This window comes from Talpa occidentalis, unplaced genomic scaffold (assembly GCF_014898055.3).
Source record: "Talpa occidentalis isolate TD23 unplaced genomic scaffold, MPIMG_talOcc4v2.1 talOcc4.9, whole genome shotgun sequence".
Taxonomy (NCBI): Eukaryota; Metazoa; Chordata; class Mammalia; order Eulipotyphla; family Talpidae; genus Talpa; species Talpa occidentalis.
Genome location: NW_023605305.1, coordinates 71542133 through 71558000, shown reverse-complemented (window position 1 = coordinate 71558000; position 15868 = coordinate 71542133). Strand labels below are relative to the sequence as shown.

Here is a 15868-nt window from a genome sequence, read left to right as displayed (position 1 = left end):
GAAGGAGGAGAGTTGGGCAAACACATTCACAGCCATCTGGGGGTGCAGGTCATCCCACAGGGAAGTGCCCGGATCTCGCTGACATACAAATACATGATCCACGAGGACTCACTCAATGTGGATGACAACAATGTCCTGGATGACAACTCTGCAGGCTACGAGTGGGCCCTGAAGAAGTGGTCCCCCTGCTCCAAGCCCTGCGGCGGAGGTGAGTTGAGACCCTCGGGCCGGGCCATGCTGGCTTCATGTGCTTTTCCTGGACATGCCGTACTCCATGCCTGCGGCTGTTTCCCCAGCCTAGGAGCCCCCTCTACCACCTTCCCACTAAACTACACTCCTCCCTGCATCCTCTGCCCCCGGAAATTCCCACAGATGCCAGGCCAGGTCAGGCTGCCAGGGTGCATTCTCTTACGTGCTCACTGGGCTGAGATTTTACATCCTTGGCAACACTGACATTTGAGACTTGTAATTCTCTCTCGTGTGACTATCTGTGTACTGTAGACATTAAGCAGCATCGTGGCCTCTACCCGGTAGATGCCACTGGTACTCCTTCCCCTGTTGTGACAACTAAAAGTGTCCCTTTAATTGCCAAGCGCCTGTTGGGAGTGACATCACCCTGAGTTGACAGCTGCCACACCAAACAATTCCCAGTGGTGGGAGGAACCTTGCAGGCTGTGTTCCCTAGAATGTAGCCAACTTCTGCCTAAGTCCAGGTCCTCTGTGTATATTAATTCAAGGTGGAGTACCTGACAAGACAGTAGGAGAGGAAATAGAACCTTTTGCCCTGCCCCCCAGGAAACCAGCCAGAGGACCAGGGGAGAAGGTGGGCTCTCTCCCTGCCCTCATGCTCACACAGCCCAGGTTGCTGGGCGGATACCAAGCCAGTCATCTCCAAGGCTTGACTGGGGTACCCTGCCTAGCCCCCCATCAGAGGGTGAGGAGAGTGGGGTTGAGGCTGCCAGGAGGGAGACCACTTCTTCATGCCTCTAGAGGGACCACACCACCCCATTAAGCCCCTTGAGCTCTCTCATCTTCAGGGTCCCAGTTCACCAAGTATGGCTGCCGCCGGAGGCTGGACCACAAGATGGTGCACCGTGGCTTCTGTGACACGCTCACGAAACCCAAAGCCATCCGACGGACATGCAACCTGCAGGAGTGTTCCCAGCCTGTGTGAGTGCCTGGGGTGCTCAGCCCCCAGCCCATGTCCAATAGAGGAGAAGGCCCCTAGGGTTCCTGGGCAGGGTGGTGGGGACCTGGGCCTCAAATCCCCCAAGGGGTTTGATTTTTTTTTCCTTACTTACCACATTTCATGGAGCCTAAGATGCCATAGACTATAAGGTGCACCCCTCCTTCAGACCTACAAGATGTGCATCTTAGAAATGACAGCAATTGTCATACTGAGATGGTGAAATGTCAGTTCAGGAGGGAACAAGACATGCTTCTAGTCTTACAGCAGATGCTTCCAAGCGGTTCATTACAGCAGCTATGGCCTTGATCCCCTGGCTCTGAGTGGGCAGGACTGCTTTTCTGGTTCCTGGGTGAATAAGCAGGTGGGCTGTGTGGGGACAGGTGCTGAGGGAGGGAGTCCACGCTACTGCTGTGCTCTGCCCGGGACTTCAGTGCCAGCAGATGCTGAGGGCAGAGAGCACAGCCAGGAGACTGGGAAGGGAGTGAGGCCAGCAAAGCCCCTCAGCCTGGGTCCTCAGTGGCCACTCCCAGCAGGGTCTCTAGGAGGTGGGCACGCTGGGTTCATCATCTGTGAGCCCTGGGGCAGGTAGATAGGGAGCCCACAGGCTCCTCCTGAGCATAAGAACACATGTGCCTGGGGCTCAGGCTGCCTTCTGTCAAGCTGAGCCCGGCCAGGCTGGTTTTCCAGGGCCTACCGGGAGACTAATTGCACGTTACTCTTCCCTGGCAGTTGGGTCACGGGCGAATGGGAGCCATGCAGTCAGAGCTGCGGGCGGACAGGCATGCAGGCACGCTCTGTGCAGTGCATTCAGCCCCTGCACAACAACATCACGCGCTCAGTGCACACAAAGCACTGCAATGATGCCAGGCCTGAGGGCCGACGGGCCTGCAACCGTGAGCTCTGCCCTGGTCGGTGGCAGGCTGGGCCCTGGTCCCAGGTAAGCCGCTCGCTTGTCCCGGTGGCCTCAGCCCTTGGACTGAGTTTGGGTGGGACTGGGTGGCTGGGGTGTTCCTCCTTGGATGCAGCTCTTGCTCTGGGCCACATCTTGTAGGTACCAGTAGGTGCCACGTGGTGAGTGTTCTTTTAGGAGACCCAGTGGAATATGTGTCTTTATTCCATAGGCAGACACTCCTGTGTCTACAGGGACCTAGAATTCCAAAAGAGGGCAGCCTGGATTCTGGGATCAGGGGGGAGGCCTGTAGTCTCATCTCAGAAGGTGGAGGTTCTGTCTAGTAGCTGGCCAAACTTGCAGGAGGGTACAGGAACAAGGAAGGCCTACTTTGGCTGAAGAGGAAAGGAATGCTGTCTCGGGTTATTGGAGAAGGTTGGGCGGAACTGACATGAGCACTGACATCCTGTTTGCAGGCCTGGTGGGTCAGGCGTCTCTCAGACACGTGGACTCAATGATTTGATAGAACTCGTTGATCCCAGAGGTGGTTATACTTGTGGTCACAGTGTATTACAATGAAAGTACACAAGGTAGAATGGGTAAAGGGAAGAGACACATGGGTGAAGCACAGGCTTCCAGGGGTACACTTCATTCTCCTAGCAGTGACGTGTGACCGGGGAAGCCCACCCCAGCCCGGATTCCCAGTCACACATGCCTGAGGTGCCTGTGTGTAACATTGGTTACTGACACTCCAGGCCCCAAGGGGAATGCAGGTGCTTCCCATAAATCATATTGTTGTTCTAAACTTACTGAACAAACTGGTACAGTGTGACTTAACTCCTACCAGGCAGAACTTTCTGTGAAGTTGGTTCCCGGGAGCTATCCAGGCGTCAGTGCTGAATACAGGCTTTTCTTGGAAACTGTAGGGTTTGCGTAATGCCCTACAGTTGCCGCAGTGCACTCACCGTACACAAGGCAAGGATGTGATGATTGTCCTTGGGCAGCACTGGCCCAAGTGGGGAGCCCAGAAGGAGTCCGGCCCCTCCTCAGGTGGTGAGGTAGAGAGGCATGCCAGAGCTAGAGGAGCCGGCAGGGGGTGCCTCTGGCAAAGACCCCGGGACTCTGCCAGAGTGTCCCCAGTGGCCCCCAGTGCACAGCAGCCCTTCCTGGGTCTGAGGCCTCCTCTGGAGAGTGGCTCTTCTTGAGGAGCGCGGAGTGCCAGACCCCATGTCTGCCCATTCATTCTAAGTCACAATACAGAGAAATAGAAACATGCATCCCTTCTTCAGAGTCCCAGGAGATTGAGGTGGCTCTCCCAGGCTGGGAGAAGGCAGGGCAACCTCTAACCCACACTCTTCCCTGCCCCTGCCCTTACCACCTCCCTCTTTATGGGGTCACATGCCTGGGAACATGAGCTCTTCCAAGCCCAGCCTGGCATGGGAGGTGGACCCTGGCTGGTAACTCTTGCCCACAGTGCTCGGTGACCTGTGGAAATGGCACCCAGGAGCGGCCAGTGCTCTGCCGTACCTCTGATGACAACTTCGGACTGTGTCGGGAGGAGCGACCTGAGACAGCAAGGATCTGCAGGCTTGGTCCCTGTTCCCGTAAGCCTTTTGTTGCCCCTGGCCCATAGCATGCAGCAGGCCTAGCATGAGAGGTGTTGACCAGGCAAAAGCAGCTCTTCCCTCCACTGGCCAAACTCAGCATATGTGACTGAAGCAGCAGCTGCGCCCTTATGGCCAGGACTGGCCCCTTCCCTAGTGGGAAGCGGAGGGCACTCACATCTACCATGCTCACCTCCCAGCCAGGTCCCAGTGACGTGTGGACTCAGACTTTGTCATCTTAGCACTCCCAAGGAGACAGACATCAGATTCAATGACCGCATGAGGCAGCTCAGCCAGACAGGGGTGCCTAGCACGGGGGATGCCCACTTAAGCGGAGGGTCGCAGTGCTCTGTACTGAGAGGAACCAACAACAGACGTGTGTAGACATACTGCTGTACATATGTTCCCTTGCTGGGTCACCCAGGCAGCTAAAGGTGTAAATCCTGCCTTGAGTCCAGTCCATAGAAGGGGTGCTGTGCCACCCCAGCCAGGGAGGTAGATCCAGGGTTCACTGCTCCCTGCATTCCTGGAGTGGGCAGTGGGGTACCACTCAGCTGGGGGAGGGGTGGGAGGGGCCACCTAGGAGCTGTGCAGCGAGAAGGTGGTGGGCAGGGCATGTGTGAAAATAGTGGTTGTGGCTGCTCTGTGTAGCTGCTCCCCAAGGGTGGATGGGTAGGTGGGCCGGGGGGACTCGGAGCTCCTCTGTCCTGAGAGTGGGCCTCGAATGTTGCACTGGGGGTCGGGCCCTCCTCTTGCACTTCTCATGAGCCATGGAGCCCTTCTGCTGGAGTGGGAGGCAGGAAAACCCGACCTGGTGTCCCAGCAGCTGAAGCCCCTTTCTCTTGCCTCTAGGAAATGTCTCTGATCCCTCCAAGAAGAACTACATTGTTCAGTGGCTCTCCCGCCCAGACCCTGACTCGCCAGTGCAGAAGACCTCGTCAAGTAACCGGCCCGTTTATAACTCTGCCTCTGCCTCTGCCCTGCAGTGCATGCCCTGCGCCTTGTGGAGCTTGCCGTGGGCTCCTCTCCTCTCTTTCTATGGAAAACTCCCTTGACTCTTCCTGAGTGCTCTCTCAGTTGAATCTGTTTTCTCTCAGGCCTCTGTGCTCGGCCATCTCCTTGAGAATCACCTGGCCACCTGATGGGAGGGCCAGTCTCGCAGAGACAAGGCCTCGGGGTCACTGGCCTCTTGTGGGCGGCCAGGACCTGATGGTGATGGCTTGTGAAGGGGCAAAGATCTGTTGTGGTGCCGGAGCGGCCAGAGGCCAAAGTGCCAAGGTGTCCACTTGGTGATAGTCCTCCAGGCTGAAGCTGCAGTTCAGATACTGAGGGGGAAGCCCACCTGTCCCCTTTCAAACGCTGCCCACCAACAGGTGAAGGGACTCTTGGGGTGTGCAATTTTGTGCCACCGCGCTAGACGGCCCAGCGCTGAGTTCTTGGGTGGTGCATTGGGGCTTCCTGGCCACCTCCGCTGCTGCTGCTGACCCCTGCTGGGGATGTCCTCTTGACTCATGAGCCTGTGGCCTGCTTTCTGTGGCCTTCGTGTCCGATTTACACAGTTCCTTGGTCCCATGCCCTGTCCCCGGGGGGCTTTAACAGAGGAGGGTTGTGTCCCTCCAGTGGGACATCGGGACATCATCGCTTCCATTCTCTGACCATTAGCTCCAATGGCCTTTTCTTATCATGTGCACATGCACCCCTAGAGGGGGAGGAGATAGACAGAGAGAGAGAGAGAGAGAGAGAGAGAGAGTGGACTTGGCAGCCTGCCAGTGTGATCAACTACAGAATTACCTCAATTTTTATTGTTTTTTTGTTTAGAAAAACTATGTAGAAAATGCCTTAAAGTTGAAAGGTAACAGAACGGGCTGCTAACCCCAGCTTCTGAGGGAACGCGACCCAGGTAGGAGGCAGACAGCGTAGGTTTAGTGGGAGGTTGCCCGTTCATCCACCGCTGGCCAAGGCTGAGACTTCCCCATTCAGATGCCTGGCCCCCCACACCTGTGGTCTGCGCTGGGACCTAGGTGTGTTCGCTCCATCCTCCTCTGCCGAAAGGAGACCCGCTTTCATGCCCACGGCCGGTCGGCGCCGACTGTTGGAGGCCCCGTGATGCGCCCGCAGCGCTGCCTTACGCTGCAGGCCAACATGCCCGGCCTTGTGCCCAGTGTAGCTCTCCCACCTGCCACTCCACAGCCCTGTCCTGCCCTCCACTCCCTGTTAATAGTGTCCCTGCTGGACCTCGTGCCAACTCCCCTTCCCTGGCACTAAATACTGTTATGTAAATACTCAGTGTGTAACACATACTAATTCTCACGACTGTTAACTTCCAACTTTGACTAGGCGATGTGAGTGACAGCTGACTCTGGGAAGGTGCAATACAGCCCTGGGCATTGTGCTCTCTGTCTATATGCACTTTGGTTTATCAGGGATATTTTATTAGTGTTTTGTATGTACTTAACGATGTATTGTATAGGTTCCATTGTTGTCGCTTCCTCGTTTTTTTTTTTTTTATGAGAAACTTGGTGTGTGCCAAAGTGACTGTGAAAATGACCTTTTATTCTTACTAACGATGGAAACACTTCCTGTCATGCATCCCACAAATAAACTCAATAAAAGTTGCAAAAAACTGGGTGCTTGGGTTTGGCAGGCTGCTGGCTCTTTCTCTCAACCTCTGTGGCCAACCATGCTGTAAAGCTGGGGTGTGCGGGGAGGCGGGTGCTGTAGCACTACTTACTTGGTTTCTGATTTACAAGACTTCACGGCTCCCAGTCCCCATGCCCAATGTAGATTTAGCTTCCCTCCCACAAAGTGACACCATCTCCCTGCTCCCCAGGCAGTTTTCAAAGTGGGACAGCAGCCCGGGCAGATGCTCCACTGTGATTTCTTGCATTAACTCATTAGCACCCGCACCTTACAAGAAGGTACCGGAGTCCTCTCCTTGCAGATGGCGCTCTCACAGTCAGGAAAAGATGAGCTTGTCCCTGATCTTCAGGATCAGAGCCTGTAGAGTGGGAATGTGGGGCCCATAGCCAGGACAGTAGTGGTCCAAGTTACCATGCCCTGAGCTCCTGGCATAGCTCTCAGCCTTGGGGCCCCTGTGAGGGAGGAGAGATGCCCATTTAGCCAGGCGGCAGCCGGGCCAGCCCTATGAGAGTCTGGGTCAGGAGAGGAGAAAGGTCACAGTGGGTCTGGGGCATGTGCAAGGTTCACGCTCACGCCTGCATGTCTCCCATGCATGTCTCCCGCCCTCAGAAGCCACAGGGCTTGTGCTCACTTACCTTGCTCACAAGGACCAGACTGCGGGTCAGGTTCCAACATGGACCCCCTGATCTGGAGCCTGTGTTATGTTCAGCTGGTGAGAATCTCTTTCTACCCTTTCCCATGCCTTGAGAAGGAGTTCTGTGCCAGGAAGGAGGGAGATCATGCAAAAGAATAGCATGGGGTGCCCCAGCATGAGAGACAGCTCAGGGAACAGGGCCAGCCCTAGGTGCCAGCCTCTGTGGAGGAAGAGTTCCGGGAGCCGGGGCTCACTTCAGCCTCTCACAGTGGCAGCCACGGGAAGGAATCCCAACCCAGGAGAAACAAAAAATCCAAGACAACTGTGGTCTGACAGAACTGCAGCCACTATCTCCCTTCGCAGACAGATCAGGAGAAACCCTGCCACCCAAGGGGCCCCGACCAGAGCTGTATGCAGCCCAGGGCAGGGGATAGCCAGGGTGCATGGAGGGTGCAGGCAGACGAGGGGTGCTAACCACTCTTTTAACTTGTCGCGTGACCTCTGGTTGGTGGCATGGGTGCATACGGCTTGATTGAGGAGAGAAGAGAATGAAGTATCGGCATCCCAGTCTTTTCAGCAGTGATTTAGGTGGTGCGTAAATGTGGCCGAAGTTTCCACCATGTTGAGAGTTTCGAACGTGCAGATGAGGACCTGCTGAAGGAGCTGGCACAAGCCACCCACCCGCGGGCGGGGGGGGGGGGGAGGGGGGGAGAAAGGGGCAGGCAGCCCTCCACCCTAGGGCAGCAGGAGATGAGGAGCAGGATCAAGTTCCTCTGGATGGCACAGAGGTCACTGACCTCACAGGCTCAACTCTAAGCGGTTGCATTAACTGGTACCCTGGAAAAAGTGAAGAAGGTGGTGAGGTCCTAAGTTTGGGCCCTTATCTAAATATCTAGACTGTGTGTGAGCAGGTTGTCAGACTATAAAATGTCTAGGCAGCAACTTAGAAAAACCAGAGTTGTTTTTCCCATCATAGTCTTTTACTGATTCCTTTATCCTTTGTGACATTAGGGAGAAGTGTCACTTGACACTCGTTTTTGGTACATTTCTCTCTTGCTCAGAGCTTCGCAGGCAAAAGTGTATTTGCTAACTTAAAATTGGACTTAAGAGGACTTAAAATTTTTCTTTGTATTCATTTATTCTAGGGACACCTTTATGACTGTACTAGTTTGCCAGGAATGGTGGTAGTATAAAGCTTTCTTTTAAAATAAATTTTAAGTTATAAAAAGGAGTTAATTTAAGGAGGAAAGTACAAAGGAAATTGTAACACAGGTGGTGCTGAGACAGAGCCAGGCTGTGGGAGTAGCACACAAATGAATTCATGTATGAAAAATATACAACGTTTGCTGTTCACTAGAAGGCAAAAGGTCTTGCTACTTCATTGCTGCTGGGAAATGACTGAAGATCAAGTTTCATAAAACGGAAATTATCTTGGTAGAGCTCCTTTGCCAGTCAGTATCTCAGTGCACATGGTCAGCCCTTTGGTGGTATAATTTGCATCTCATGCAGCTCAGAGGGCTCTCTGGGAGTGATACACACACTGCAGACCCGAGAAGCCTTCCCTGGCCACCCCTCCTCCCTCTCATCGCCACCGCCAGTCGACCCTATCGCTCACCCGTAGCCATGGGGCCCTGTGCGTGGAAGGGGCTCAACCAGACAGACAAGGGGGAGGCGCCTCTTAGAGCCCACCCAGCTGAAAACCAAGGCCCCTGCCCCCAGCACAGAGGATGAACCATGGGTGAGAGACAACCACGCAGCTTTGTCATCTTTCCTATCCAATTCCGTGGGATTTGGACCCGAGAGGAGGAGGATCTGCCCGAGGACAGTCAGCACGGGAACTCTGAAGCCTGACGTGAGAGATTTCATGGCACAAGTTCTGTCTTCTTTGCAGCCAGGGATGGCACAGGAAGTTAAAACTTGGTGGACGGCGCCCGGCATGACGAGGAGGCTGCCGCTTCTGGACAGCGCCTTGTGGACTTCGCAGCGGTGTAAGGAACCATTTTTTCTGCTTCTTTGGCATTGATCTTCTGGGTCGAGAAATGAGGATTGATGCCTGGTTTCGCATTTTCCAGCGACCTTGTTAGCAGAGATGAGTGTTTACACTGACTTGGCCTGCCTTGTGTTCAAACATCTGCACAAACCTTCTGAGCAGAGAGTGAAAGAAGTAACTCCAGACACAGAGGACAGAGCAGGAGTTTCTCACAAAGGCCCTGTGGTGACGTGAATTGTACTTTCTTGAGCAGTATATTGAATTCATGGCTGACAGACTTATGCTGGAGCTGGGTTTTAGCAAGGTTTTCAGAGCAGAAAGTCCACTTGACTTTATGGAAAATCCTTCAGTGGAAGGGAAGAAAATGGGCAAGTATCAGAGGACGGGAGCGATGTCAAGTTCAACAGAGAATTCTTTGACCCTGGATGTCAACTTCTAAATGAACTGCAGATGTGCTCTTATTTTGATATTTTTTCCTTATTAAAAAAAACCCCAGCCAATCAAAGTATCTGAACGAGGCACACCACTAAGTCTGTGAACCAGCTAATGTCCACTAGTGGCATATGTAGGTCTGCATAGCTGCCTCGGTCAACCCTGTTTCTTACTACTGCTAGTGGTGTCCCCTAGAATGAAAGCAGAGACAAAAGCCACTGGATTCTCTCAAAGACACTAGTCTGTGTTTGGCTTTTGCAAGGCTGGCTGGCTGTACATGACTTCACCCTGACCTCTAACAGCTGCTATCATGGCTTCAAAGTGTGGGGCTTCAAGTAAGTGAGACACAGAGAACCATCCATTCAGTTACCAACCTAAGACCATCACAGATGCCAGTCTTACGCTTCAGAGTGGCCTTTAAGTTTATTAATTGGTTTGTACATAAAACTGCACTTCACACACAATTTCTGCTGTCAAAGTAAAATCCTGATATAACTTGGTTGGTTTCTACCTCAAATATAAAGTGTTCTATTTACCACTAGAGAGAGCCAATTCAAAATTTACTAGGTGAACAAAATAAGCCTGTGTAAACTCAAGATGTTAATTTGTACTTTTTTTATTTAATGAAATGTGTTCTAATCACCTTCCCAACCAGTCCTGTGCACACGTCTGTGGTAGCCAGTCTGCACGTACCACATGAAAGGCAGCTGTGTCTAGTGCTGGGTAGAATACTGTGGGGCAAGAGCTACAGGAGAGAGTAGCTGCTGATCCTACGTCATTTGAGAATTAAAAGGGACTAACAGCATGTGACATGGGTTTCTGGCAGGGGCAACAGCATTTTATTTCTCAAACTGTATTTTCCCAACTTCCTGTCAATATGCAAGACCCTTAAAGACTCTTCTTAGGTAGACTCTAAGATCAGATAGTGCTGTTCACTGATTTTCAAGTCACCTAAGATCTTGATCCTATTAAGTGATAAAAGCAGGCCTGAAACTGGCTTTCCTAAAAGTCGAGTGTTTATTCTTATTTGTTCAATTTGTGTGTAGTTAAATACTGTTCACTGATTAATCCATTTATATGTACTACTTTTAAATTTACAAATTTTCTTTTACTACTTAAGGTTAGCAAAGTCTTTTTACTATGTCCTTGATCATACTTTGAAATGTTACCTATCCTTATCATGCAGTTCATAACTGATTAGGTATTGTTTGGTGCAGTTACTTCTAGCATTCATCTAAATCTGATAGCACCTGGTGGATTATGAACCTTGGCATGAAACTAGTGGGCAGAAAACAGTATGAACTCAGTAGGGCTAGTTTGATTGATCTGCCTACTCTGTGTTCTGGGCCAAAAAGCCACATCGTGCCCTGAGGAGCCCGCGTGGCATGTTTGGTCAGCACCTGCTATGTGTTGGCGACACTGGTCTGTTGTCAGTTTTCTTTATCATTTGTTATATAAATGGTCAATGTTTAAACTTCTGTGATATGGGCCTTTTTGTATGTCTTAAATTATTGTTAACCTGATGTTAACCCAGCCTCTGTGGCCCGACACCCGTGTAGCAGAAGCTGTGTAGACACAGGCCTGGCTGGCACTGCTGGTGGAGGCTGGGTGCAAACTGTCACTCCTGCCTCCTGTTAGCCTGTCTCTGTAAGACTTCACTTCTGTTCACTCACATTTTGCTTCCTAATCTGTTTAAAAGAAAACAAGTTTTAGTCTAAAACATTTCAAGGTTTCTCAGGATTGAATATACACAAGTGTTAAATGATAAAAACAAGACTTCTTAGTTCAACTCAGGCACAACCATTGGTGTCCTTTGAAGAGTGTTTGGAAGTGGTTATTTTGATATTTTTCTAGGCTGATACTAGCATAGCCAAGTTCTTGTCCAGTGGCTTTCTCAATTGATATTCACTCATTGATTTATTTTAATATTTAAGAACATAGAGCATGGCAGCCCAATGTCCAAAGGAAATCAGACAGAGACATCCACTATGTAGGCCAGGCAGAAGGAAGCCACCCTGGAAAGGCAGTCCAGCCCTCAGGAGAAATCACCTGCCTGCCCCTGGCATGAGACCAAGCACTCACCCCATCTGTCCTTTTACTCAGTGATATTTGCCAAGCATCAGGCTCTTGTCTGGGCACTGGCGATGCAGCTAAGGACCTGACAGTCATCAAACCTTTCCTTTAAAGGACCAGAGAGTAAATATTTTAGGGATAGAAAGAAATGAATGTGCTAGAAGGATAAGTCTGTGTGAAGGGATCAAGTTGTAAAGTTAGGAAAAAGCCAGAAGTTCATCGTGGCCAGCCCATGGCATGGCAAGAACAGCGCCAGATTATGAGGCTGTGGGGTATGTTGAGGCAAGTGGCAGAGAGACCAGATGAGTACGAGTAAGATGGCAGCAAGTAGAGGGGTATGAGAGAATAGGGTTTGCTCTGATGGGTTTTAGGAATTATTTCTTTTAAGTTTAAGTTTGTTACTGTTTATAGATTATTGTAAAGTCAAACTGCCACAAAAGCTCATTGGGGTTGCCACTGGATATCAAATGTGAAAATCAGACAAAGTCCCAGAACAGGTAGTCTTCATTTCTCTCCCAAAGATTGAGAGCCACTGAAAAAAAATCTGGACTCAGCGGGGGGCTGCTTGGAGGAGGGGCATGTTGCTTCCGCAGGGTCCCCACCAGGCCCCATTCCAGAATAGCTCCGACTGTGAAATCAGGCTTTCTACGTGAGCTCGCTTGCCTCTGTGCTGTCCCTGGGCTCTTTCAAAAGCTTCTTCCAGCAAACTGCACCCTTTCAGGGGAACAATGTCCCTCTTATCTTGTTCTTTGGTTATTTGTCCCACTTTTCTCTTTCAGAGGGCCGCTGTCAAGGTGACAAGTCAATGTTCTGCAGGATGGAAGTCTTGTCTCGCTATTGCTCCATCCCAGGCTACAATAAGCTGTGCTGCAAGTCCTGTAACCTGCACAACCTCACCCATGTGGATGACAGGGCGGAGGCGCCACCTGGGAAGCACAATGACATTGAGGAGCTCACGCCCACCCACCCAGTGCCCACACTAGTCATGGAGGCACCCCCTACCCCAGGCACACCCCTGGTGGTTCCTCTCAATGCCTCCAGCACCAATGCCACTGAGGATCACCCAGAAACCAATGCTGTTGATGTTCCCTACAAAATCCATGGCCTGGACAATGAAGTCCAGCCACCCAACTTAATCCCTCGACGACCGAGCCCATATGAAAAGACCAGAAATCAAAGGATACAAGAGCTCATTGATGAGATGAGGAAGAAAGAGATGCTCGGAAAGTTCTAATAAAATGGAAAGATAGCATTAATAGCACTTTTTTTCTTGCTTATAGAGATTTCATAGGAGAGCAAATCCTATGTTCTGGAGGTGAAGTCAAATTTTCTGATTCTAAGAGGTTTTCGAAAAACAAAGAGGGAGAATGATACACATATATAGCTATGTGCGTGTGGCAACTAGGTTAGCACATGTGTTTCCCAGCCCCAGAGTTTTCTAAATCCTGTACTAGGGTGAGCATGGGAAAATACAGGAGCTCTGCAATCTCTCTACGATGTGGGGTGGAGAGCAGAAGTAAGTCAGAGGGAAAGCACTGGCCCTGAGTGTCTGGGCAGTGCCTAGGAATCTTCCTTTCCTTGGTGGTGACTACTCTCTGGGGATATAGGCCATTTCCCGCCAGTCTCTAGACTGAGGCACAATCCCTAAGGGGAAGGTCTTAAGGTAAATGGTGGTTTATTCACTAAACCACTACAATGAGCACAATCCAGTGAGGGTTGCGAATGCAAATTCCTTCCAGAACCAGGTTGGAGGAGAGGATGAGTGTGGGGAAGCAGGGGAGAGTACCAACCTGAGAACCACACTCAAGTAGCACTGACTGTCAGCTCTGGCCACTGCTGCCACGCGACCGCTCGTGCCAGAGTGTGCTCTTTCAGAAGAAATCTAATTTTCACGTAAAAATCTTTAAAGGCCAACTTAAAATATTTTAAGGGGGCCTGTGTGTGAGTCTGTTCGGCTCTAAAGTCTGGTTTCTAGTTTTGAGAATTAAGGACTTGAGTAACCATCTGACCCATTTGGTGCTCCTGGGCAGTATCTGCATATGTCAGCTGAGTTGGAGCTGTGAAACAGTCCATTTCTTCCTTAGAAAGTACCCAAGTTACTGTAACCAGGACATTTTCTTACTGAGAAGATAGTGGAGGGCTCCAGTAATCCTGGTCTGTTTGCCAACTCTGGCCACCTGGCCTCAACACCAGCGGCCCCAGAGAGGTGCTTTCCCTCCCCAAGTGCATCAGAAGGACAAGGGAGGCATTCACATTGCTGGAAAGTGCAGTGGGAGGTCAAGGCCTTGAACTCCCACAGATGGGGAATGTTACGATCAGGGTACCATGCCCACGCGCCTTGAGGTCTTGGACTTTGTGGACTTGGGTCTGACCCTGAAGACCAGATTTTCTTGCAAAGGATGGATGGCCTTTCCCTGTCCAGCCCTCTACCCCTTAGAAGTGAGCTGCCCCACAGGACCATTCTTAGACACGGGATGGGAGGTGTGAGAGCTTGCTTTATCTTTCACACTCTACAAACTTTAACAACTTCTGGCTTTGGCAAAATGGTGCCAAGTTGTGAGCAAGATGTGACTGAGAAATGAAAGGAAGGGCATAGGGGTGGATGGGAGGATGGTGGCTAATTTTCACTTCTCCCTGTGTTGATATTTTGTGAACATGTAGCTTAAACTTCTCCAAAGTACAACACTCAGGGGCACATTAGTCCTTCAGCTGGACTTCGGCAGACACATAATTCTGAAATTTTTCACGTCCAGGGAGGTTCAGATATCTTTGCCAGCCATAAATCTTAAAGAACTCTTTCTTTCTTAATTCCCCAATATATGGATGAGAACACTGAGGCTCAGAATAATACCATGATGGCTAATTTATGTTGAATTTAAGGTGCAAAGTATGCTTGTCTGAATCTGTGCATGTGTATGGGTGTCAGTGTGTGTGGTGTAGGAAACAGTGAGAAATATCTGGGATGATGCTTAATTTTTCAGCTGGGTGATAAGTAGCCTCCCTTCTGCCCTATGCACCCTGCCCCTTCCTTCTGCTAACTCATCCCACACGTGCTCATTGACTGTCCCTGTGTCTCAAAGGAGCTTGCTGGATCCTAAGACTCAAACTGGAGAAAGCATTTTGTAATACGTCTCATCATATTACTCTAATAAGATGTGGTCTGAAGCACTGTGGCAGTGCTATTGCTCTACAATCAGGAAATGGATCTCGGGGCTTTCCTGAATTTGAACCTGTAGCAGCTGGTGCTATGCATGAGGTGAAGGCAGTTCTTGCTTGGATCTGCCCTACAATGTGGAGAAAGTTCAGGGTTGACCCAAGCCAGAGCTTATTACTTATTACTCAGTGGGGACCTCTGATTTCAGCAAAGCAAGGCTACATGTCTTGGGTCTGGAGGCCTTCAGAGTGAGGCCCCAAATGGGACATTCCTAGGGGCACCTACCTTCTGCTTAAGGAAGAATGATGTCCTTTGGGAACTGTAGGCCAGCATGGCCATGGCCCCAGAAGCATACTAAGTGCTTTGGGCTGTATATCCAGAGTTCTCTAGAACAACAGTTCTCAGAAGCCTCTTAGTGTAAAGAATGGTGCAACTGTCCACTGAGCATGGGGCCTTCAGGACAGATGCCTTAGCCACAGTACTGAGCTTCCAGAACCAGGGTCTATTGCCCAAGGGGCTCCTGCAGGCTAGGAGACACAGAAAGTGTCTTCTAACTTGTTTATAACACCGTGTTGAGACTCAGAGGTCCCCTCTGTCCCTGGCTCTAAGAAATTCAGCTGAGGTATCTGAGAGGCACCTCATGCTCATGGGGAGACTCATCTGAAATAGTAAGACCTGGTTCTCTGCTCCTTTTGGAAAAGCCCATGAATTTCATGTATAAGCCTTTCATTTGTATTTTAAGGTTTTTGTTTGAGTATTAAATGGTGCACAATAGTGAAGTCTTTATCAGACGAAGCTTTATGCCATGCAGATGTACTCCTGTGTGGCAGGCGGCTACCATATGAATCATCATGGTGCTGAGCTCACATCACAATATTTTATCCTACTGATCACAGCAATCAATACATTTGCTTTCTGTATAGTAAAATATGACTCCTTGATTTTATAACTTATTAAAAATAAAAATGTCTGTGTTTTTGCACATAATGCCTGTGCTTGATTGTTACCTTAATGCCACGTGTCCCCACTACCAACCTGAACTTGGACAGAAGAGAAAGATGTGCTACCCTTGGAAGGCCAGGAGGTGGGGGAGGCCACTGAGCCTCAAGTCAGGACCTTGTAAAGGGTGAGTAACACCTGGAAGGGCTGTTCCCTCTCCCAGCTCCCCATGGAGCTGGCTCTCTAGGTGACATGACTTAGCCAATGGTTTCCAGGTAAACCTTTCAGTTCAGGAAGGACATGAATAACCTCCAGACACCTCTG

At 50.5% G+C, this 15868-nt stretch overlaps 1 protein-coding gene across 2 annotated transcripts in view; it reads left to right on the top strand.

The window, feature by feature from the left end:
• The window catches only part of ADAMTS2 (ADAM metallopeptidase with thrombospondin type 1 motif 2), a 217518-nt gene extending 201911 nt beyond the window's left edge, over positions 1–15607 (top strand). The window contains exons 11-16 of one of the 2 annotated variants that reach the window (XM_037500625.2): positions 49–208; positions 1038–1170; positions 1919–2126; positions 3553–3682; positions 4535–4624; positions 12231–15607. In XM_037500625.2, coding sequence (XP_037356522.1) covers positions 49–208; positions 1038–1170; positions 1919–2126; positions 3553–3682; positions 4535–4624; positions 12231–12685 — 1176 coding nt within the window. In that variant the 3' untranslated portion in view covers positions 12686–15607. The remainder of the gene's footprint in view (positions 1–48; positions 209–1037; positions 1171–1918; positions 2127–3552; positions 3683–4534; positions 4625–12230) is intronic. The other variant, XM_037500623.2, reaches the window with a different exon arrangement.
• The last annotated feature ends 261 nt before the right edge of the window (positions 15608–15868 follow it).